Raw genomic sequence first — 26069 nt, forward strand, 5'->3', positions numbered from 1 at the left:
TGGTGACCAGATGTAACAAGGGTCCAAAAAACTCACACGTACAAGAATGAAGTACACAATGCTTTTTACTGTGCTAAGCGCTGCAGAAGAGGTGTGGTGGTGCAGCGAGTTTGGCTGGCTCCCGCTGTGTGGTGGGTCTGGGGTTCATGTCCTGCTTGGGGTGCCATGCAGTGGGCTGGTTCCCTGTCTGGGGTGTGTTCCATCCTCTCCAACCTTGCACCCTGTGTTGCTGGGTTAGGCTCCACAGAGCAGGCCCTGGCCACACCCACTGTGCCACCATGCCCCTGCACCTCCTTACATAAAGCCACAGTCAATAACACAAACAGCATGAGACAACAGTCTGGGATTCACTTTATAAATTATGGGGTTATAGATATACGTTGATAGGCCATGGCTACATGTTGGAAAAATGCAGTCACGAAGTGGCATGCAATGCTATGTGTGTCATGCCCATGACCTCACCTAACACTGGCACCTGGTGGTAATTAGCTGAGTGCGTATAAATGAAGCCACATCACTGCTAATCGGTTGTAGAATCTCTTTGGCACCACCGTTTCTGTTGTACTCACCACATGGCAACTCAACCTTTCCTTCTCCTTGTATCTCCCTCCTTGTTTTCTTGCCTCTCTCCTCGTCCCTGGTTCCAGTCACCCACATCTTCGACCTTCGCTTCATCAACCACATCTTCTGATTCCCCTCCTGAAGAACATTTGCGTCTCGGGTCGAACTATGCCTGTTCCAGACCATGAGTATTACTTTGTCCCATGTACTTTTGCAATAAAAGATCCTGAGTCCACACCCAGGTGTCAACAGAAGAACCCAAGTCCAAACATTGTTAACGTCACAAATTCGTCCAGTGTCTGCTATGTATTAAGTTTAAGTCAGGAAACAAATGTTTAAATATTTAAGTAAACCAATCTTCAGGAAGGAAATTTTTGTGGTACAACTTCATAGCTTTGCTTGACTAAGTAATGACAGTCACTTTTCAGAGCCCTAGTAAGAGTTTATTTCCACATTAGGGTACATCAGTTTACAAAATTACACAATGCAAAAGCTAAGAGACACATTGTTAGACATAATTATACAAAGATTATAAAGTTTAAAGGACAATAATGTAATACACTTAAAAAAAAATTTGTGTGTGGGGGTACCACAGGTTCAGCCGGTGCCCGCTGTGTGGAGAGTCTTAGGTTTGAGCCCTGCTTGGGGTGTCTTGCGACGGACTGGCATCCTATCCTCGGTGTGTCCCCTCCCCCCTTGGCCTTGCGCCCTGTGTTGCTGGGTGAAGCTCCGGCTTGCCACAACCCCGCTTGGGACGAGCAGTTGTTGACAATAGATGGATGTTTGTATTCTTACTTCATCTCACACAGGCACACTGAGGTATCCCTCCAAACCCAAAATGCAGGACAGAGGGGCTCAGTGAATGTGGAGGTGAACCTGTAGAGGAGGGTCACTTCACCAGGAGAGACGCTGTAGAAGGACAGAGTGCCGGACACACAGTCCACATACACTCCTACTCTGCGGGAGGGGGGTGCAGCTATGTCAGTGTGTGTCTTATTGTGTCTGACAGAATAAAACTTATCAGTACAGAACAGGCTCCAGGACTTGTCGTTGTATCCAAGCCGACATTCATCCCTGTATCCTTTCCTACTGATTCCTTTATAAGTCACTCCTATTTCAGCCCCATTTATTCCAGTCCACTGAACCTCCCAGTAACAGCGACCAGACACACTCTCTACACACAGAACTTGTTTATAAAAGTCAAATCTGTCTGAATGATCAGGATGTTTCTGTTCCTCTTCACTCCATGTCACCTTCCTGTTGTCCTCAGACAGATACAGGTGTGTGTTTGCTGTGTTGGGGTCCAGTGTGAACTGGAAGGAGTCTGCAGATGAAACACAGTTAAAATAGTGTTAAATCTCCAGATAAACACAAATTTAATCAAATCCTATTAATACAACTGTGTGAAACTATTGCTGGCATCTGTATCAGACAAACTGTACTTTCAGAATCATGTGTTTGTATTTGTATCTGTTCATCCATTTATTTGCTTTCTTATTATTATTAGTTAATTATAACACCATGGTGACATATCCTTTTTGGGACATTTCCATATTTCACTAACTGAAGTTTATTTGGTTGGAACTCAGAACAGTAAATACAGCATCTCTCTGAACCTAAAATTAAACCTCTGAAATTCCACTGGACCTTGTGTGATCATTCAGTCACCGGGTTACAGATGAACTTTTGTTTTCTCTGAGCTGAACATCACTTTGGACAAATGTCTCTCATAAATTAATGAATGTAAATCAAACTGTATTACAGTTTGTTTCTGTAGTGAACTTTCAGCTCTCACTGTTAACTTTGTGTTACTACATGTATGTAAATGTAAGGCAGCGCTGCATACTGCTGGACAGTACAATTTCAACACTTTACACTTTGAAACAGTTACATTACAAGAATGAGAAACACTTACAGTACACCCAGTTGATGTCTAAAATTCTTACCTAAGCCATTTTGAACTTAATATCAGTTGTCAACAATAAACAAACTGCATTCACAGATTTACTTTGAAAAATTTAAAATAAAATATGGAACACTGTTTTACAGTAATTGTCACCAGTCCTGAGGACAATGCTGTAGTAAAATCAAAATACACAGCACACACCTATACCTCACTAGAACACTTGTCAACAGAAGGCGGTCCAACCCACACTAGTCAGTGTCACATCCCCAGAAAACTTCTCAAATTGCCCACCAGGGGTCCTCACAGGACCCCCACAGTGACACAAACACTCTTGCGTTCAATCAACTTACCAAATCAGCATATAAAAGAACACGGTCCAACCGCACCCCTTGTGGAATCTCATTAAAGAACACACTTTCTAGAATCTCTTCCATGACTTTCTCTGCAGTCTCAGTTCTCGGTTTTGACTCCCGTTTCATCCACAGCAGTGACTGGTTTGGCCCCACGTTTGGACTATGACCACGAACACAGTAGCCTCCCTCCTCTCTGTCTTCCTCTTCAGCACCATCTGTTTACACACCTGCACTGACTGTCACTGTTGATGACTTTGCTTTGTTTTTCAGAGACAAAGGCAACATGATCATGGACAAGTTCTCAGCATCACCCTGCCCTGTTTGTGCTGGACTTCCCAGCAAAGTCACTCTCTCTGAATTCAAGCCACTGTCAGAAACTGAAATCTCTGACCACCTGCTCGCTAAATTAGATCTCATTGTCACTCCTACAGACCATCTCCCCGCATCTCTCCACCTTCATCTCCAAGATTATCAACTCCTTGTTCTCCTCTGGCTGCTTCCAGTCTCCTTTCAAAACTGACTTCATTTCACCTCTGGTAAAGAAACCCTCTCTGGAGCCTAACTCAGTCCAAAACTACAGGCCGGTTTCCCTTCTCCCTTTTCTGTCTTAAGCACTAGCACGGGTGGCCTGTGATCAACTATCTGAATTCCTCACAGGAAACCATTTCTTTGATGGATATTAGACTGCATTTCATGGTGTTCCCCTGGCGTGGATGCGTCGGACCCAAGCGCGGAGCACAGGAAGTGAAGTCAAGGGGCAATCCAGTGGACATGGTCAGGAAAACAGGCAAAATGGTCACTAATCTGTGAACGGAGTCCGAAGGTCAAATCCAAGAGTCGTAGTCCCATAAACAGGCAAAAAGTTGAGGCAAACTAGGAAGTCGTAGACGAGGAGCAGGACGGTTTATGCAAGAGTGAGTAGCGAGGCTGAACAAGGTTCCGCAACTTCCTGCAGTCCGGGCTGTCCTTTTATGTGCCCGGACCCTGATCAGCTGCAAGTGTTGCTCTTTACTGAGGTAAAGGGCATGACACTGGATTCACAGTTGATCAGTCCACAGAGACAGCGCTCCTGGTAGTGCCTGATGCTCTCCAGGTGGCTAAAGCATCCTCCCTCTCCTTGGTCCTCATCCTCCTTGACCTGTCTGCAGCATTCGACACTGTCAATCACCAAATTCTGCTCTCTTTGGTGAGCTTGGGATCAAAGGAACAGTACTAAGATGGTTTGAGTCCTACCTATTAGACAGATCCTATCAAGTGGTCTTGCGGGGCTCCTGTTCTCCTCTACCCCTCTCAGTTGGTGTTCCGCAGGGCTCGGTATTGGGCCATCTGCTCTTCTCCATCTACACCTCTTCCCTCCAGTCCTGTCATCACCTCCCATGGATTCAACTACCACTACAGACTGCTTCACTCTTCCACGTCTGCCCGCTTAGTGGTCCCACAGACAGGTAAAGCACGAAGGTTCTTGGTTCTGGCTCTGTTACAGTTGAACGATCCCCTCGCTCAGAACTGCTGAATCTTTGTCCATATTTAAAAAGATTCTTAAAACTGACCTCTTACAGGCTCACTTTGCCCATGATATCTTAAGTTCATGTATGGTGTAAATGCTCTATAATAGTTCATGCACAGTAACTTCATGATCTTCCCCAGACAGACATTTACACAGCCGCTACTCCGGCATTGTATGTTTTTTTTTTTTGTTTGTGTACCTTATTCTCAAAAAAAAAAAAAAAAAAATTGGTAGGAGGCCATCAAGATTTATCTATCCTGCATTTTATGCATCTACTTGAGTGATGAACATCGGTGCATCAAGTGGATAGTAACAAACTAGGTTTACTTAATCACGTCTATAGCCATGTCTCTTTCTCTTAATGTAATGCACAAATTGTATTTTTGGTGAGGGGTACATCACTTTGGAGAAGAGTGTCTGCTAGATGAATAAACGTAGATGTATAACTTTAAGATCATGCCTGGATAAACCTTTACACAGCTACTCCTGTAATGTAACAAATGTTTACACACACACATTGGCTGAAGCCACTTGTCCGGAGCAGGGTCATGGCAGCCAAAGTCTAACCCGGCAACACAGGAGGGAGAGGGGGCACACCCGGGCCAGGTTGCCAGCCAGTTACAAGGCACCCCAAGCAGGACTCGAACCCCAGACCTGCCAGAGAGGAGGACCCGGCCAAGTCCACTGCACCACCGCGCCCCCTAACTAAATGTTTGTATACATCTCTTTTATTTTTTTATTTTTATATATATATATATATAGGGGGTGCGGTGGCGCAGTGGGTTGGACCACAGTCCTGCTCTCCGGTGGGTCTGGGGTTCGAGTCCCGCTTGGGTTGCCTTGCGACGGACTGGCGTCCCGTCCTGGGTGTGTCCCCCTCCCCCTCCGGCCTTACGCCCTGTGTTGCCGGGTAGGCTCCGGTTCCCCGTGACCCCGTATGGGACAAGCGGTTCTGAAAATGTGTGTGTGTGTGTGTGTGTGTGTGTGTGTGTGTGTGTGTGTGTGTGTGTGTGTATATATATATATATATATATTACTAGGAAGGTGATTTGGAATGTTGGATATTTGAATAAAGTTTTATACAACTACTTATGTGATGAACATTGGTGCATATGGTGAAAGAAACTACTTAAGAATCGCACCTCTGCAACTATGTCTCTCTTTCTCCTAATGTATTGCACAAATTGTATCTTCTATGAGATGTATGTCGCTTTGGAGGAAAGCATCTGCTAAATGAATAAATGTAATGTAAATGTAATGATGCTCCATCCAGCAACAACCAATAACTGGTTCTCCATCCTCCACATACATGTATATAATAGCTATGTGTGCGTAATGTGTAGAGCAGAGCACAATGTGTTTGCTGTAGGGGAAATACAGCCCAGCAGCTGCTGCTCATTGACAAGAGTGTTATATGTGTATTGAATAAACAGAGTGAGCAAGTGGTGTGTATCTGATCTCCTTCAGAAACACTCTTAAGTGTTCTGACATCAGTGACACAGCAGTGATGAAGAACACACCAATCACACAGACAGGAGGAAAAGTCACATACACTATCATCATGATTTGAAGGTAACTCTTCAGTAAAAACACACTTACATTTGAGGAGCCCTGGTCTGATCCTGCACTGTCCACCATAGTCCACACTGTAGGAGGAACAGAAGGACACACAGTGACAGAGGTGCACACAGCATGTCTATAAAGTGCATGAAAACTCAACTCTGTGACAGTGGGACAGCAACTGACATATCAACTTATTAATTTGGTGAAAAGACTTCCACATATGCATAAGCATTAGTAGTAATCACACACACACACACACACACACACACAGTACTTACTGCAGTGTGTCCAGTTTACAGTGTGGATCCCCCAGTAAATCAGAGAGCAGCTTCACTCCTGAGTCTCCTGGGTGATTATAGCTCAGATCCAGTTCTCTCAGGTGTGAACAGCAGTTCAAACACAGGGCTAAAGCCAGAGAAGTACAGCCTCCCTCTGTGACACAACAGCCAGACAGTCTGTAGAGAGAGAGGGAGACACACACACAAAACACTGCATTCTCCTTGATACATACTTCAATGGTTATTTACAGTGTTAACTCCCCATCAGTACTGACCTCAGTATCTCCAGTTTACAGTGTTTATTCCCCAGTCCAGCAGAGAGTTTCTTCACTCCTGAATCCTGCAGGTCATTGTCACTCAGGTCTAACTCTCTCAGGTGTGAGGAGTTTGAAGTGAGAATTGAGGCCAGAGCTTCACAGCATCTCTCTGTGAGTCCACACTGGTTCAGCCTGGAAATGATATTGTTTCAAACATTTGACATGATGAAGTATTCAGTTAAACGTTTCAAAATCTTTAAAGTTAATGAATTGTTCTTGCAGATAAACCTGGAATAAGATAAAGATCTAATGAGTAATATTTTCAATGTCTTTTTAAAAGAATGAAAAGGATTTTTAAAATATATTGCACACATTTTTGTACCCAGTATAATATTAAAGATTTGAGGTCTAGCAGTAAGGGGGCTGTGGTGGGGCAGCAGGTTTGGCTGGGGCCTGCTGTGTTATGGGTCAGGGGGTTGAGCCCTGCTTAGGGTCCCTTGTGGTGGACTGATGTGTTGTCCAGGGTGTGTCCCTCTCCCTTTAGTCTTGAGCCCTGTGTTGCCAGGTTGGACTCCAGTTTGCCGGGACAAGCGGTTGGTAGACATTGTTTGTGTAGCTTAGTAGTAATCACACATGCAAATCTAAATCTTTAGTGCATCATGGGCATAGTGAGACACCATGTTAGTTTGTTTACTGAGTGTGAATTCATTTGTACTGTTGTCACACATTTCTTTTGTCTTTACTGTTTTGTTTCAGCATTAAAGGCTAAAATAGTACATAAACACAGAATATCATATGTACAGTATCTATGACTGTCAAGCGATCTTGAGCCGTCCAAGGGATGCCTGCTTCAATGTATGCAGTTGCCTTCTTCATGACGAAGTCGAGGGTGACGAGAAAGAGGATTGGTGAAAGGATGCCGCCCTGGCTGATGCCGGTAGTGATCCTGAAAAAAGCTGTGTGCCCTGCATCGGTCCTTACGCAGCATGAGGAGTTAAGATACAGATTCTTAAAGACAGTGACGAAGGCTTCTGGGACGCCATAGACCCGGAGGATCGCCCACAACGAGTCTCGATGGATACCGTCAAATGCCTTTTTGAAGTTGATAAAGTTGATATAAATTGCATGGCGATATTCGACGCATTGCTCGATGATATTTCGTAAGGTAAAGATCTGCTCGCAGCAAGAACGGCCATTACGGAAACCTGCCTGCTCTTCTCGCAGCCGTTGGTTGATGGCGCGGTGCAGACGATGTAAAAGAACAGCACAAAAAGCCTTCCCTGGAACCGAAAGGAGCGTGATGCCTCGCCAATTTGCACAGTCGGTGACACTGCCTTTCTTGGGGATCCGAACGATGACGCCTTTTCTCCAATCCTTGGGGACTTTCCCCTGGCACCAGCAAATGTTGAATAGGCGGGTCAGCTGTATGGCCAGGAGCTGACCACTTGCTTTCAGGAGCTCTGGGTTGATCTCATCGAGTCCAGCCCCCTTATTGTTCCAGAGCCCTCTGATGGCCATCTTCATTTCTTTAATCGAAATTTCACCCATGTTGACATCTAGGTCGTTATGCGCCTCTTCTACAGTGAAATCGTACGTGGCAAGTGGGTCAGGTTGTTTTAGGATGTCTCGAGAATGTTCCATCCACCTTTCGTCCTGATCGGCTATAGTCAGGAGAAGCTTTCCATGTTTGTCTTTAATTGGGATGTTTGAATAGCTCCGCGATCCTGTGAGCTTGCTAACAATTTGGTAGAGCGTTCTGGAGTCGCCATGGTCCGCCTCGTCCTGGGCCTCCACCCCCTTCCACAGGAGCCAGTCTTTCTTGTCTTGACAACATGATAGTTTGACTCGATGGTCGAAGTCAGCATATAGTGTGGTCGCGAGGGCACGTTCATTCCCAGCGTCAGCCTGATCCCTCTGCTGTCTCGCTCTTCGTCTTTCATTGATCAGTTGCCATGTCCTGTCTTGGGTCCATAGTTCTTTAGCCTCTCCCCATCGGCGCCCAATCTTCTCGTCTGCACAGCTCCGGATGATGGTTTTCATCATCGTCCAACTGTCTTCGATGTCGGCTATATCAGCGAGGATCTCGAACCGATTTTGGAGGTCAAGTGCAAACCCTTTGGCGGTATCTTGGTCTTTACGCTTCTCTAAGGCATATGGATGCTTGACCACGACTTGTCTTTGGCATTTGAGTTTGCACTTGAGATTCACCTGGACTAGATAATGATCAGAGCCAACATCTGCCGCCCTGTAGACCCGTGCGTCGCGGAGAGATGTCCGCCGTTGTCGACTGATGCAGATGTAATTGATCTCATTAAAGGTAATGCCGTCCGGCGCACACCACGTCTTCTTGTGAATAAGACGATGTTGAAAGAAGGTGTTACCGATACAAAGGTCGTTATGGTCACAGAACGAGATCAGCCGCTCGCCGTTGTCACTAGGATGTTCCGAGGAGTGTGAATGATAAGTGATGTTAATTATTGAAAACTGCGCTTTATGGGATTTGGTGATATTTCAGCATAAATGGGTGTGACCTTTGAAAGTAAGGGTAGGCATAAAAACTTCCCCCTTTGAAACAAATGGTAACAACATCTTTGAGTTATGAAAGTTTGTTATTATGGGTGTTTCTGGAACACATTACCTTCATGAAGTGGAAAGAAACTTAAAAATAATGCAAAAATCATTCAGAATCTCAGTTATACCACATCTTACAGGACACCTGGTGATTGCATTAGGGTGTCTCTTGTTGAAAGACCAAAGACATCAAGTAACCCTTATCCAGAGGACCTAACCAGGGTTGATCAGACACTTACCTGCACCCAGGTATCACTGTGTTGAAGCCACAACTCAGCTCTCCTGATCCACAGCCATCTAAATATCCTCTCTCTTTAACAACCTATACAGCCTTCTTTCTCTGACTATCTGTGACACCAACATACATTGAAACTCCTACAGTTTGCATTGGACACACACATATCCCTACAGACTGCATCTATTTCATTGTTGTCACAATTCAAAGTTCAATTTTAGTGAGAAAATTTCCCAGCAGTACTGACCTCAATGTGTCCAGTTGACAGTGTTTGGTCCCCAGTCCAGCAGAGAGTATTTTCACTCCTGAATCCTGCAGATCATTTTCACTCAGGTCTAACTCTCTCAGGTGTGAGGAGCTTGAAGTGAGAATTGAGGCCAGAGCATCACAGCATCTCTCTGTCAGTCCACATTGGTTCAGCCTTAAAAAGATAACATTCGGACAGGCGTTTGTGAGAAATACTGTGTTAAATTAGAAAATAATGTATGGACAGTTTCCTGTAAAGTGTATCTTAATCTTATGAATAAACATAGCTGGTATTAAAAAGAACTTAGAGTTGTTCTGAAGACCAATATTTTGTGAAAGAAATTGCGCACACACACTTTCTGAATCGCTTGTCCCATACGGGGAACTGGAGCCTACGCGGCAACACAGGGGGTAAGGCCGGAGGGGACACACCCAGGACAGGACGCCAGTCCGTCACAAGGCAACCCAAGCGAGACTTGAACCCCAGACCCACCCGAAAGCAGGACCCGGTCTAACCCACTGCGCCACCACAACCCCCAAAAGAAATTGCATTTAGTTGGAAAGTAATATCTCTGCCAGTTATTCTGCTGCAAGGAGTCTGAATTTTATGACTTAACTAACATTAAACCATTGTACTTACAGAGCTGTTCTGCAGACCTTAACCACTGGCAGCAGCCTCAGAAGACCTTCCTCTGTTCTGATGTATTTCTCCAGGTCAAACACATCCAGTTTCTTGTCTGACATCAGTAACACAAAGGCCAGAGCTGACCACTGTGCAGGTGAAAGGTCTTTGGCAGATAGATTTCCTGAGCTCAGATAACCTTGGACTTCCTCCAATAAAGAATTGTCATTGAGTTCATTAAGACAGTGGAACAGATTGATGGTTCTCTCTGGAGACAGATTCTCCCTGATCTTCTCCTTGATGTACTGGGCTGTTTTTTCAGCATAAGGTGAGCTGATTGTACTCTCTGTCAGTAGCCCTTGAAACAGACTCTTACTGGAATCCATTGAAAGGCCAAGAAGGAAGCGGAGATAAAGGTCCAAGTGTCCACTCTTGCTCTGTAAAGCCTGATCCACTGAACTGTTCAGAAAGACAGACCAAGTTTCTCCTCCATTTGCAATATGTTTTATTAAACTTGAGTCCTTATCTCTGTTTAACACTGAATACAGAGCAGCAAGAAACTCCTGAACACTCAGATGCACAAAGCAGTAAACCTTCCTCTGGTACAACCCAGACTCCTCTTTGAAGATTTCTGTACACATTCCAGAGTACACTGAAGCTTCACTGACATCAATGCCACACTCATTCAGATCTTCTTCATAAAATATGAGATTTCCTGTCTCAAGGTTTCTAAATGCCAGTTCCCCCAGTTTAAGAAGGAATTCTCTGTCTGAATTTAAAATCTTATGAAGCTCATTTTCTTGTTTCTTCAGATACTTTTCCTTCTTTAAAAATGACTGAAAGATAAGGAAGTGAGTGTACATCTGAGTCAGAGTCTTGGGAATTTCTCCACTGTCTTCATTATCAAACAGCTTCTCAAGAACAGTGGCTGAAATCCAACAGAATACAGGAATATGACACATGATGTAGAGACTCCTTGTTGACTTCACATGTGTGATGATCCTGTTGACCAGGTCCTGATCACTGAACCTCTTCCTGAAATACTCCTCCTTCTGAAGATCAGTGAACCCTCGTATCTCTGTCACCTGATGGACACACTCAGGGGGGACCTGACCTGCTGCTGCTGGTCTGGAGGTTACCCAGATGAGAGCAGAGGGAAGCAGATTCCCCTTAATGAGGTTGGTCAACAACACATCCAAAGATGTTGACTTTGTTACATCAAACCAGCTCTGATTGTTCTGGAAATCTAGAGGAAGTTGACTCTCATCCAGACCGTCGAATATGAACAAGATTTTACACCTTTCAAGCTCAGCTGATCCAAACTCTTTCAGTTCTGGGACAAAGTGGTGAATAAGTTCTATTAGACTGTAGTCTTTACCCTTCATCAGATTTAGGTCCCGGAAAGGAAAAGCAAATATGAAGTTAATATCTTTGTTTGCTTTTCCTTCTGCCCAGTCAAGAATAAATTTGTGCACAGACACAGTTTTTCCAATGCCTGCAACTCCCTTTGTCAGCACAGTTTTGATAGGTGTCGTTTCTCCAGGTAAGGGCTTGAAAATGTCACTGCACTGAATCGCAATGTCTTGTATTGCTGGACTCTTGGTGGCTGTTTCAATAAGTCTCACTTCATGTTCATCATTGATCCCTCCAGTTCCACCTTTAGTGATGTAAAGCTCAGTGTAAATCTTATTGAGCAAGACTGCATTTCCTTGCTTTGCTTTCCCTTCAAACATACACTCAAATTTCTTCTTCAGGTTACATCTGTATTTATGTTGGCATTTCATCAGGAGTTCATCTGAAAAAAACAATATAGCAGAAAAATGAAAAATTGTTAATATAAAGTAGATGTTAAAGAGCAGGAAGCTCTTTGCTCTGAAATGTATTCGAAAGATTTACACTGAAGCACTTCACTCCTAAAACTAGAGTACAGTTTGCTTGAAATTATCAAAAAAAAAAATGTATTTCTCAATTAGACCTGAAGATGTGATCACAGCGTTAACAGTAAATGTCACCATCTAAGACTTTATCTGAATTTCAAGGACAAGAAGATCAAGACTAATGATTAGAAACATGGAAAATTTCACTGGCTGAATTTTTAATCACTTGTGTTGTACCATCAAGTTTTAATTTTGCTGGTAGTACATTTTCTATATTGCTGGTTTTGCCGGAATCTCATGACTGAAATTTTTGTTCAAATGTTCAACAAATCTCAGTAATTTCAGTCATACACAACATTTTCCTTGGAAAAAGACACAAAGTTCTTACTGTTCTCCAGTGTGTCTGCGAGGTCCATCTGATTCATGGTCCTCAGGATGTACAGTGTGATCTTCAGAGCCCCCTCTCTGCCACACATCTTGTGAATCTCAGTTTCACTGTCCATTTTATTGTCATCCTGAGGCTCAAAGCTTGCTGGGTAATCCTGACTCAGATTCCTCTTGAACTTGTTCAGTTCATCTCTCAGGAACTTCACAGCTTTGTCCTCAAGCAACTAATAGAAATATTGACATTTTAGAGAAATAATAAAATATACTTCTTCATATCAAATTGTAATTTGAGAGGAAACTAATTCATTTACCACACCAAGTAAGTGTTCTCAACTGATTTAATGTAATGCTGGTGTATACAAAGGTAGGTGCACACACACACACACACACACACACACACACACACACACACACACACACACACTTCCTGAACCGCTTGTCCCATACAGGGTCACGGGGAACCAGAGCCTAACCCGGCAACTCAGGGTGTAACGGGACACACCCAGGACGGGATGCCAGTCCATCGCAAGGCACCTCAAGCGGGATTTGAACCCCAGACCCACCAGAGAGCAGGATCTGGTCCAACCCACTGCGCCGCCACGCCCCGTCAGGTAGGCAAACAATAAAAACATCATCAAGCCAATAAACTTGTATTATACATGAGTCCAGCAGGGGGAAGGAAAACACTACCATACTATCTGAAACATTTTAACAGTCAGTACACATATGAAAAGAAGAAACTACCAGTATAAACTTATGGAGAAAAGTATGGAAATCTGAAAAATGTGAACAGAACATGGTAACACTGAACATAATGCTTAAAACTGGCAGTTAAGGTGGTTCTCAGAAAGAATTAATTTCATCATGTCACTACTGATTTCATCTCCACTAATTTTGTATAGAACATCACTTTATATGTCTGTGTAACTCCTACTTGGGTAGAAAAAATAAAATAAATATCAAGTGCAGTCGCTATGTAGAAAATTTCTACATATTTTTTCCGAGTGTAATGATAACCATCTCATGAAGCCTTTTCGTAAATCACTGAAGACAGATATCAGTTGTGTAGAATATTGTTCTTGTCTATAACCATATCAATCACAGTACTTTTCCTCACATGGTTCACTAAGAGCAGTACTGGAGCAGCCAAAGAGAGCCAATCCTGGAAACAGAACAATGCCCCTTTATAGACTTGAGGGAAACACCTGAGGGACTCTTTTTCCATTAACACCTACTGCCTTGTGCTTTGGTACAACACCTTTGGGGATGTGATGTGTCATCTCAAAAGCTACAGGAATCTTTAAAATCATGTAATAATAAAGTAGAGAGAACTTAAGTCAGACACTATCAAGTAAAATTATTACATTATCAAAAATAATGATATAAAATGAAAAAGAATTACAAATACATGTGACAAAGGTTATAAAGGAAACAACACAAGATAGCAGGAGATGCAGAGGACAGCAGGGCAGCAGGTCATGAACTGGTGAAGGACATAGACTTGTAACCTGATGGTTTGTGATTTAAGACTCAAGAAAGGTCTGCTGTTGTAGCCTGGAGAAAGTAATGTGATTTAAACTGGTCTAGTAAATATCTGTACGAATGTGTGCAGTTGCTCAGGATAAATGAGGTCTAAGCATAGAAATAAAAATACCAATTACCTAAACCATATAGTAATAATCTGATACCTTAAAAATAGTTGATAAATCCGCTTGTTGATGTGCTGAGTCGCATCTCTTCAGCTGATCTCTGTTGATTACATAGTTAGATAGTTTAGACAAACTTCTGTCTGCTGAAGAGCTCAGAAGTTACAGCTTTGGTTCAAATCATATCTACCTTTCATCTGTAGAAACCTGTCCTTGTTGGAAGTATATAGGCCGATCCATTGATGCATCACTCTTCATGGACACACAGCTGGGTACAGGTGAGTTTGTTCTCTCCTGCTGGAATCTGTGGTCACAAATAAGAAACTTTTAGTAGACTTTTCAGGGAATGTCTTCCTATCACCGTGATTTACTAGTTAATCCCTTCTGGATTCTGCATATAACATGAACATTGTGACACAAGAGCAGTATTTTCATTTCAAAACACATCTACCTTCCAGCTGTAGAAACCTGCCCAAACTTCAGTGGTTCATCCATTGACCAGTCACTCACACAGCAACTAGACACACAGCTGGGTACAGGTGAGTCTGTTCTTTCCTGCTGGAATCTGTGGTCACAAATAAGAAACTTCTAGTAGATTTTTCAGGAAATGTCTTTCTATCACTGTGATTTACCAGTTAATCCCTTCTGGATTCTGCACATAATATGAACTTCGTGACACAAGAGCAGTATTTTCATTTCAAAACCATCTACCTTCTAGCTGTAGAAACCCATCCCTGTTGAAAGGCAATCGGGTGAACCATTGTCCAGTTACTCTTCATGGACACAGAGCTGGGTTCAAGTGAGTCTGTTCTCTCCCGCTGGACTCTGTGGTCACAAATATGACAATTCATTCCAGGTTAAGTCTTTCTGTCACTGTGACCTTCCAGTTAACCAGAAAACCTAATTTCCCCAAGAAGGTATGTACCATTGGACTAAAACTCACTTCACAGCCTGGACCCCCACAACTCAAATAAATATCAGTCTAGAGGTTATTCAAAAACTAAGAAATATATATTGGGGTCTTAATAGTGAAGGCCAAACAACAAATTGAAGACTCATAATTTTCCCTCATTTTTAAGGAAGAAAAAAAACATATAGCTCCTCTTTTACCTGTTCAGATTCATTATTAAAGAAGTTTTCCTCTCCTTACACTCCCCAGAGTGACTCATTTCTGAGGCAGCACCTCCCCCTCAAGACTCTGGACAAGACACAACAGGTTAGGGCCCCTGTGGACACCAGGTGTATAAATACAAATATACAAAGTTAAGCTAACGGTAGTCCGAATACTTATTAAAATATATTTCAGTTGATGAACTCAACTTGCAGCATTGTATCAGTCACACATTTCAAAGATCCATTTTATCAAATCTTTGTGTGAAAATATATTCTAAATGAAGCTGTTACGGAGGGCGCGGTGGCACAGTGGGTTGGACCGGGTCCTGCTCTCCAGTGGGTCTGGGGTTCGAGTCCCGCTTGGGGTGCCTTGCGATGGACTGTCGTACCGTCCTGGGTGTGTCCCCTCCCCCTCCGGCCTTACGCCGTGTTGCCGGGTAGGCTCCGGTTTCCCGCAATCCTGTATGGGATGAGCGGTTCAGTAAATGTGTCTGTGAAACTGTGACCAAATTAAAACATAAACATTTTATATCTCAGTAAACATTCACATGTACAAGCAAAAGATTACCACTGTAAGTACAGCATAATAATAATTCTAATTGTTCACACATGTTTCAGCAGAGTAACATATTTCCTTGTTCTCAGACATTTTGTCTGGTGTTATTATGAATCACAGCTGAACTCAACTAAGGAGGAAAGATTTTATAGAAAATGCTGATCTATACAGAACCCAGTTGTTTAAAATATTCATTAGGTCAGTGTGGACTGGCATATCTCAGCTATGAATAATTTGATTTTGTTCTTTTAGCTGTTCTGTTCAAACAGAACACAAAGTGAAAGTAAAAGTTAAAAACATTTCCCTACAAGCAGCAAGAATGAAGACAAAACAGAATGCATACGGAAAGTGTATATAATTCAGAATTGTCCCATTTTACAAAAAAACTTAGTTCTTACCTTAGGAAGAAGACTAAATATCCAAAAATGTTCTCTAAGATGGAAAACATGTGTTTGACTTTCAAAATGTCCACCAGGAACTGCTCTTCTGCTGGATTTACTGACTGTAACTAAACACCAGTGAATCTCATTGGTCAAAACAGCTCAGGAAATCATGGGCACACAGCTACCAGCACCTACACCACACACTGCCTCAGAAAGACAACGCGCATCATGAAAGATCACATTCACCCCGCACGGGCACTTTTCTCTTCCCTGCCATCTGCAAAATGGCTTAGGTCTATTCGAACCCACACTGCTAGGTACAGGAACAGCTTTTACCCCACTGCTGTAAGACTATACAACACTCACCAATGTGCCACCTTTAGTAACTAGAGTCGGACTGCTCACCCAAGCACATTGATACATTACACTGTCACTATAAGCATTCTCATGTTCTGAGTTCTCTGGTTGTCTGTTATTTATTGTTATTGTTTATTAGCATTACTCATTGTTGTTTTGTGCAGTATTTCTATTGTTTTTGTTTATAGTCTGTGGAGAAGCATTCAAGAAGTCATGATACTTGAGACATTTTTCATGAGTTATATTCTTCAAAAACCTTAGAAAATGTAAAACAAATTTAAAAAATCTGAAAATTATCCTCGCATCTATTAAAAATTTGTCATGCTGTCCCTCCGGCACGGCTGCGTCAGACCCAAGTGCGGAGCACAGGAAGCGGAGTCAAGGGGCAATCCAGTAGACATGGTCAGGAAAAATAGGCGAAAGGGTCACCGATTCAGGACCAGAATCCGAAGGGCAAATCCGAGAGTTGTAGTCCAGGAAAACAGGGGAGAAGTCGTGGACAAGGAGCAGGACGAGGAGTTCAATAACAACCAGCACAAGTGAGAAGCCAGGCTGAACGAGGTTCCCCAACTTCCTGCACTCCGGGCTGTCCTTTTATGTGCCCGGACCCTGTTCAGCTGCAGGCATTGCTCGTTACTGTGGTGGAGGGCGTGACAAAAATTAGCTCTTGGCCAATTCACGGTCACAGTGCTCCAGAACCCTACTGCCGAAGGTGCACCCCGTTCATCATAGTTTAACATATTTTATTGTTTTGTATTAACTTCAAAGCACTTCCATGATCCACTGCTGCAGAGTGCAAACAGCCTGCAGTTCTGCCGTCAGCCAAAAAAGAGCAAAACGAGTTCATATAAAATAGAAAGTCAAGTTCTGAAGGGGTGGGGCGGGGCATGGATCATACAATTCTCAAATAGTTTGTCAGTGTCTTTTTCAGAAGTTTTGTATATTCTAAACCATCCATCCATCTTCCTCCGCTTTTATCCAGGGCCGGGTCGCGGGGGCAGCAGTCCAAACAGAGTCCTCCAGACTTCCCTCTCCCTGCACACCTCCTCCAGTTCCTCTGGGGGAACCCCAAGGCGTTCCCAGGCCAGCCGGGAGACATAGTCTCTCCAACGTGTCCTGGGTCTGCCCCGAGGCCTCCTCCCAGTGGGACAAGCCCGGAACACCTCCCCAGGGAGGCGTCCAGGAGGCATCCGGAACAGATGCCCGAGCCACCTCAACTGGCTCCTCTCGATGCGGAGGAGCAGCGGCTCTACTCCGAGCTCCTCCCGGGTGACTGAGCTCCTCACCTTATCCCTAAGGGTGCGCCCAGCCACTCTGCGGAGGAAACTCATTTCTGCCGCTTGTATCCGCGATCTCATTCTTTCGGTCATGATCCAGAATTCATGACCATAGGTGAGGGTAGGAACGTAGATCGACCGGTAAATTGAGAGCTTCGCCTTACGACTCAGCTCCCTCTTCACCACAACAGACCGGTACAATGACCGCATTACTGCGGACGCCGCACCGATCCATCTGTCAACCTGCCGCTCCATTTTTCCGTCACTCGTGAACAAGACCCCGAGATACTTAAACTCCTCCACTTGAGGGAGCAACTCCCCCCTAACCCGGAGGGGGCAATCCTCCGTGAACCGCCACCTTACCGTGGTGGAGGGGTTTGAGTGCCTGAATGAGTCCAGGAGCTATGTTGTCTGGGGCTATATGCCCCTGGTAGGGTCTCCCATGGCAGACAGGTCCTGGATGACAGACGAGACAAAGCGCGGTTCAAAAACCCCTTATGACGGAAAAATCAAGGCTTTCGTTTACCCCGCCCAGTATGGGGTCACCGGGGCCCCACCCTGGAGCCAGGCCTGGGGGGGGGGCTCGCATGCGAGCGCCTGGTGGCCAGGTCTATGCCCACGGGGCCTGGCCGGGCTCAGCCCGAAGCCACGACGTGGAGCCGCTCTTCGGTGGGCTCACCACCTGCCGGAGAAACCGTAAGGGGCCGGTGCATTGTGATTTGGGCGGTGGTCGGGGCCGAGTGCCCAGCCGACCCAAACCTCGGGCGCCAACTCTGGTTTTTGGGACTTGGAATGTCACCTCACTGGCGGGGAAGGAGCCTGAGCTGGTGCGGGAAGTTGAGAGATACCGTCTAGATATAGTCGGGTTCACTTCCACTCACAGCTTGGGTTCTGGAACCACTCTCCTCGATCGGGGGTGGACTCTCCACTATTCTGGCGTTGCCCAAGGTGAGAGGCGGCGGGCTGGTGCGGGCTTATTAATAGCCCCCCCAGTTCAGCCGCCATGTGTTGGAGTCTACCCCGGTGAATGAGAGGGTCGTCTCCCTACGCCTTCGGGTCAGGGAACGGTCTCTCACTGTCATTTGTGCTTATGCGCCTAGCGGCAGTGTAGAGTACCCGGCCTTTTTAGAGTCCCTGGAGGGCGTGCTGGAAAGCGCTCCCACTGGGGACTCTGTCGTTCTACTGGGGGACTTTAACGCCCACGTGGGCAGCGACAGTGACACCTGGAGGGGCGTGATTGGGAGGAACGGCCTCCCTGATCTGAACCCGAGCGGTGAGTTGTTATTGGATTTCTGTGCTAGTCACGGTTTGTCCATAACGAACACCCTGTTCATGCATAAGGGTGTCCATCAGTGCACTTGGCACCAGGACACCCTAGGTCGGAGGTCGATGATCGACTTTGTAGTCGTTTCTTCTGACCTTCGGCCATATGTCTTGGACACTTGGGTGAAGAGAGGGGCTGAGCTCTCAACTGATATTCTAAACCTATCCAGTGAATAATGAAGCATGTTACAATTATTACATTCATTAATTTAAATTGTTCTAATTACTTCTTCCTGCACTATTACACACACACACACACACTCGCTGGCTGAAGCCGCTTGTCCCAAGTGGGGTCACAGTGGGCCAGTGGCTAACCTGGCAACACAGGGCGTAAGGCTGGGACACGCACACGCATACACGCACACACAGGGTGGGATGCCAGTCCGTCACAACGCACCCCAAGCGGGACTCGAACCCCAAGCCCGCCAGAGAGTGGGACCAGGCCAAGCCTGCTGTGCCACTGCATCCACCTTTTGCAATATTACACAAATATCCATTAGAAAAATCATAAAACAGAATGAGGCATTATTTGCCAAGTGTGCTGACATGCACAAGGAATTTGCTTTGGTCCTTGGTGCTTTCAGTATTACAGACACTAGACAAGACCGACAGCTGACAGACACAGATTAAATAAATAAATAGCATTTTTACAGAGTAAAAGGAATAAATACAAAAAAGTAAATTACAAAAGTGATGGGATGTATTGTACTAATAGGAGACCTATAGGGGAGTGTAACTGTTCATAAGAATGATGGCCCCAGGGAAAAAACTGTTTTTGTGTCTCGCTGTTCTGGCGGACAGTGCTCTGTAATGCCTGGCAGAGGGGAGGAGTGTGAAGAGTTTGTGCCTGAGGTGTGTGGGATCATTGATGATTTTGCCCACCCACTTCCTCATTCTGGTCTCGTACAAGACCTGAAGGGTAGGCAGGGGTGCACAAATGATCCTCATCTGTTTTGAATGTTCTTTGCAGCCTAATTCTGTACAATTTGGTAGCCGAGCCAAACCAGACAGTTAAAGCAGTGCACAGGACAGACTCAATGACAGCTGAGTAGAACTGGATCAGCAGGTCCTGTGGCAGGTTGATCTTCTTCAGCTGGCGAAGGAAGTACATCCGCTGTTTGGCCTTTTTCACGATAGAGTCAAAATAACTGTCCCACTTCAGGTCCCGGGAGATTGTAGGACCCAGGAACCTGTAGGACTCCACAGCTGACACGGAGCTGTTGAAAATGGTGAGGGGGAGAAGTGCAGGGGGCTTCCTCCTGAAGTCCACAATCATCTCCACTGTTTTGAGTGTGTTCAGCTCCTGGGTGTTTTGACTGAACCAGCCAGCCAGCTGTTCAACCTCCCTCCTGTATGCAGACTCGTCACCGTCCTGGATGACGCCAATAACTGTGGTATCGTCTGCAAACTTCAGAAGCTTCTCCTGCTTAATCTGCAGATAACCCTCTTTTTTTAATTGTTTTTCAATTATTATTTTTATTCACCAAAATAAAACAAGACATAATTACAACAATAATGAACTGTAAACAAGCATGTATACATCAAATTTTTTGATCTGGGTTATTTGTATAATTCCACGTACATTCCACACAAATTATAGAATTCAAACAACTCAACAGTGTGTTTTGCTTCTTACATGTATTCATTTAGCAGACGCTTTTTTTCAAAGTGATGTACATCTCAGAAAATACAATTTGTGCATTACATTAGCGGAAAGAGAGATTTAGATGCGGACGTGTGATTCTTAAGTACTGTTTCTTTCCACCACATGCACCAATGTTCACCACACGAGTAGCTGTATAAAACTCAGAATATCAACGATTCCTGATCACCTTTCTACCTTTTTTTTTTGAGAGATACACATTTACATACATTACAGGAGTAGATGCATAAAGGTTTATTTGGGTGCTACCCCAAAATAAGGAGATCTGAGTTGGAGTGAACTGCAAAGTGATAAGGAAACCAGACACAACTTTGAATGTAAATGGTTCTGGCGGTGACTTTTGACCCTTTTGCCAGAAGCAGGGATTCCTTATCACTGCCAGCACCATCTACAGGATATACTATGGAATAGCATCCACACATTAGTCAAATAGGAACTTTTCTGTAACAACTGAACAAAATTTACCAAAAAAAAGAAAAAAAAAGAAAAAAAAAAAAAAAAAAAAAAAGCTTTCGGTGCCCTCTCTTTCCTCTCATTCAGCCAATTTTGAGTCTACTACATGGGCATAACCATACAGCTATGGTGCATAAGCATTTACACCTCACATGAACTTAACTCATGGGTGAGGTGAATCCAGACGAGGTGAGTTTTCAGACCCTTTTTAAATGTGGACAAAGTATCAGCAGTTCTGAGTGACAGGAGAGGTCGTTCCACCACAATGGAGCCAGAACTGAGAACCTCTGTGCTTTACCTTTTGTGCGCAGGATCACCACGCAGGCAGATGTGGAACACAGCAGTCTGGTTGGGGTGTAACGGATGATCAAGTCTTGTAGAAATCTGGAAGCAGTTCCATTGACGCTTTTGTAGGCTATAACCAGGGTCTTAAATTTCTATCGGGCAGCTACAGGAAGCTTCTTATTCTTTAAATGTTGTCAAGTCTTAACATAGTGATCCAATTCAGTTTTTATAAGGCTAATTAGTTTTTGCATTTGAGCATTTTTTCTGCTAATATGATATTTGTGATAAATTGTATACAGATTCATTGAAAAGCACATTTACTGATTTACGTCCTTTCACTTAAACACAGAAAGCATCGCTAACTGTGAAATTCATGTTTTCTTTCAGTTATTTCGGCAGTAAGTTTTTTTTCCCCCATCAGAAATAAATGTTTTGTGGTTTCTTGTATAACACAAAACTTAGATGAATCTCTATCCTTTCAAAATCGAGTTAAAATTTAATTTCAGGTGGATAGTTTTAAAAGAAACCTCTTATTTTAATAGTGAGACAGTATTTCCTAGGTAGCATCCATACTTCTTTCCCGTGTACACCACTGAATTTTGAACATCACTGATTTATATTTACATTTACATTTATTCCCTTAGACACTTTCTCCAAAGCGACTTACAATGGATGCTATGTAGTGTTACACCATTTACGCCATGGAATTCTATTTTCTGTACATAATGATCTCAGGAATACGTTACGAAATTTCTTTTAAAAGTATGGATACTATGTATATTACCTAGACTTCCTAATGTAAGGTGAGGGAGGCCTTTGGGAACAGCATCCAACACAATTACAAATTCTGTAGCTGTGGTACAGATCCCACAAATGTTATATTATTGCCATACTGTCATATCACCATAATTGACAGCACCTGACACCAATCAAGCATCTGACTGAGTGCTCGCCTTTAAAAGACCCTCCTTAGCTCCTGTACACTTGCAGAATCCCATTGAGACAACCGTCCTCCTGCGCTATATCCTGCTCTTCCTCATCCCTTGCTTCCTGTATCCGGTCTCTGGCTTTCGACCCTTCACATCGTTCCCTGACCACGTCCATGAATTCTCCCTCTCACTCTGACTGCCGATCAACCAACTCTTCGCCCATCCCTGACAATAAGAACTCACCTGACCCCTTGGTTCCTAACAAACGATCCTGCACTTCGGTCCAGCCGTTCCGGCCTCCTCGGTTCTGTGTGACACATACTTTTAAAAAAATAGTTCTCTTTCAATACTTAATATTGTCACTCTAATAAGTCGGAACATCGTGAGATGGACACAGGTGTGGGGCAGTAGTCTCAATGAGATTCCACATTTAGAGACAGTGGAGTGATGCTCTTTATGCCCTGTTGATTATGACCAGGTGCTTGTGGTTGAGCTGTGGGTGTGAAAAATATATCTATTGTTCCAAATTATGCATGTGTACAGTGAGAAGTTGTGTTTATTTAAAAACTTCCAGGACACACACACACACACAAAACCGCTTGTCCCATACGGGGTCATGGGGAACCGGAGCCTACCCGGCAACTCAGGGCGTAAGGCTGGAGGGGGACACACCCAGGACGGGACGCCAGTCCATCGCAAGGCACCCCAAGCGGGACTCGAACCCCAGATCCACTGGAGAGCAGGACCCGGTCCAACCCACTGTGCCACCGCGCTCCCCACAAATGTGGAATATTAAGCCCCCCCCAAAAAAAAAAAGTTTTTTTTTTTAATATATTTGAAAGTACTGAAACTGAGAATTTTAAGGCTTCCCTTAGCTTTGGGGGTTCCATGAGATAACTTTGGTAGATACTATGGTCTGTTTCTTCATATGAAATTGAAAATTTTGTGTCAACCTACTTAATAATACATGTTGTGACATTCAGAGAGATTGCAGAGGACAAGATGTAATAAAGCTTCAGTTTTAGATAATACTGTACCACTAAGAAAAAGTAGCAATGCAACCATAAATTTAACTTTCTTTCAAGTTTCAGTGATTTGGGGGGGTGTCAATTCAATATCTTCCTTCTGGTCTTCACCTACAGGCAGCTGGTGGTGTTGCAGTTGGAATGGCTGCCTTTGGCTCCCAGGGTTGCAGGTTTGATCCCCCCTCCATCTGTAGTGCCCTTGAGCAAGGTACCTGCCCTGCGATTGCTCTAGTACCTTTGCCCAGCTGTGTGCCATGGTAACTAACTGTGGCCCAGGACTGGTGTCCTGTCCAGGGTGGGCTCACCCCTTCAGGCTTGCGTCCAATGTCTCTGGGATAAGCTCCGGCTCGTTGCGACACTGCTTGGGACCAGCGGTTCTTGGAATTGGTTAGTCTTTCCGTATCATCATTCCCAAATATGTTACTTTCCAAAATCCTCAATAACGGGGTCAATGCAGTTCTTCAGTCTCCCTACAAAAACACTGGCAGAGACTTTTGCATCATTGTTGATCAAACTGATTGGTCTCCAGTTTTTAAGGGCTCTTGGGAAGTTTTAGAATTAAGGTAATCAGTCCTTGGATTAAAGAAGCAGTGTCCCCAGAGAAATAGTCTCCTTGAAAACCACCAGTAAAAATTCTGATATGTCACCGTGGAAAACTCTATAAAATTTGTCCTGTTAAGCTATCATTTCCTGCCAATTTGTCAATACACCTTTTTAACCACTTCCAAAAGTCACACTACTCCACATTGATAGTGTTAATTTTATATTGTTGTTTGTAAAATCAAAGAATGGAAATGAATCAGAAGTCTGTTCACAAAATACAAATTCATAGAATTTTGTCACAGGTCTGAAGTTCTCCAGAGTTTTCTAAAATCAAATGTTTTGGCTCAAAACTTAAAATGTAAGCATTTCAAATACATGTGACTAAAACATGAACTGCTAAGGAGCTGGCATCTTCGTATTTGTACTTGTACCCCCCTTTCCATATCCTTAAATAGCAGTTAAATTCTGTCCACCTGCAGACCATTACGTTTAATACCATCATGAGGGGTCCAATTGAATACTTTACTGACACAACCCATTCACACATCCTGTACTGACACAATTCAGATAAATCACAAGTCTCCCATAATACATGTCTACAAATGTCAGTTTAGGTTTTTAACCACAGGGGTCACGATACCATTTCTTTGTATTTAATGCACAATTACTACTTGTCTTTTTTTTTTTTTTTTTTGTTTAAACCTTCCTCCAGCCAATTCCTACGTGTCCAAACAAAAGCACCGTTTGCTTTGTGTTCATATATTGTATCCAGAATCAACTACACTTCCAGTAGTTTTGATTATGCACCACTTTTCTTTTTTAATGTTCTCATTTTCTTCTTCTTCTGTAAACCTATAGAGATGTAAGTTCTCTTTTCTCCGGCATCATTCCAGTTCTTGCAGTTTGTTTTCTAATTTAGTTATTTTCATTCATATAAATTTGTACACATTTCATTTTTTGTTTGTAGCGCCACCCTCCATTTCGCCTAATTATGAGGGTGGTGCCCTGGGTTCTATTCCAATAATATATAACCCAAACTCAGGTATTTCAACAACAGATTTAATAAATTCTCCAAACCCCCATAAAACCCAAAGAAATATTCAAAGTTATTAACCCCAAATTGAAAATCCCATCACAAACGAATGCAAACATGAAACAACCAAACAGAAAACACACGTACACTCAATATCTTACAAGCACGAATAACCTTGGTGCTACACACTTCTTCATACTCCGGAGTATTTAACACACGTAAAAACCCCCTCGTTGCAGGCCTGGACGCAGCTCGTGTGCGTTGAGACCCAAAATTATGGGTCGCTTCACTCTTGCGAGCAAAGGGGAGAAAAAAACCGCAGTTTACCTTATCCCCCCCCAGCAACATGTGAATGTGCGATGACGGTGCCAGCTAGAATGGAAGCATCTTTACATCACTCGTTGCGCAACATAACCAGGAAGTTTTCTTTATCAACAGCTGATGAAAGTATCACAGTGGGCTGTACCAGAACACCAGAAGAGAGAGCAGTAGTGGGAGCATGCTCTGTAATCACAATGCTTTTCCCCACAGGGTGGGTTTCTACAATCTTACAGATGGCAACGCGCTCACCAGCAGCAGGAACAATCAAAGGGTCAGGACCCATCCATCTGACATCGGCCACTTTGTCTCCAGCGTCGGGGGGAACACGCCCCACCTGGGCTGGTGTCATTACTTGAGACGTAAGAGAGTGCACATTCAACGATGGATCAGCACTCGTATCTTCCTGGGTGCCAAAAACGAAAGGGCGTACCCTTTTCACATTACTGCCCAGCAAAACAGGAATGTTATCAGAGCAGCATGGGTTGGGGCAAACCCAAGCAAGAACAGTAATGGGATTCCCATTGGTCATCCCTTTCTGCGGAAACGCCAACTCCACCTACACATATCCTCGATAAGGATAACTATCATCAGAATCACTCAGACCCCAGATAGCTAATCCACTTACCGGACACAATGGTACATGTCTCAAATGCTCATTATACCAGCTGTCAAAAATAATTGTCACCTGGGACCCGCTGCCCAACAGGGCTGTACAGATCTTCCCTTCCACCTTGACCTGAACAGTGGAGGGTGGTCCCACCAATCCTTTAGGTAATGAACCAGCTTCGGTACTGGCGAA

At 44.0% G+C, this 26069-nt stretch overlaps 1 protein-coding gene across 1 annotated transcript; it reads right to left on the reverse strand.

Moving 5' to 3' along the window:
- Positions 1-1338: 1338 nt before the first annotated feature.
- Positions 1339-15342, reverse strand: LOC108930113 (NACHT, LRR and PYD domains-containing protein 3-like). Its single transcript, XM_029253259.1, has 12 exons — positions 15120-15342; positions 14721-14834; positions 14461-14574; positions 14200-14313; positions 14052-14112; positions 12365-12587; positions 10118-11894; positions 9479-9652; positions 6444-6617; positions 6169-6345; positions 5927-5973; positions 1339-1885 (listed from the first exon to the last, which is right to left on the reverse strand). Exons 1-12 carry the CDS (start codon positions 15176-15178, stop codon positions 1353-1355), a joined length of 3567 nt encoding a protein of 1188 aa, XP_029109092.1. The 5' UTR covers positions 15179-15342; the 3' UTR covers positions 1339-1352.
- Positions 15343-26069: the final 10727 nt, after the last annotated feature.

This window comes from Scleropages formosus, chromosome 6 (genome assembly GCF_900964775.1).
Source record: "Scleropages formosus chromosome 6, fSclFor1.1, whole genome shotgun sequence".
NCBI lineage: Eukaryota > Metazoa > Chordata > Actinopteri > Osteoglossiformes > Osteoglossidae > Scleropages > Scleropages formosus.

What these genes read in the sequence shown, in the direction of transcription:
- LOC108930113 (XM_029253259.1), bottom strand. Translation starts at nt 15,178, where the DNA reads ATGAGTCACTCTGGGGAGTGTAAGGAGAGGAAAACTTCTTTAATAATG. An exon ending in TGTCAACTGGACACATTGAG is followed by an intron (nt 6,618 to 9,478) that starts GTCAGTACTGCT and finishes TATCATTTCCAG; the next exon opens with GCTGAACCAGTGTGGACTCA. An exon ending in CAGACCAGGGCTCCTCAAAT is followed by an intron (nt 1,886 to 5,926) that starts GTAAGTGTGTTT and finishes TTTCATCTGCAG; the next exon opens with ACTCCTTCCAGTTCACACTG.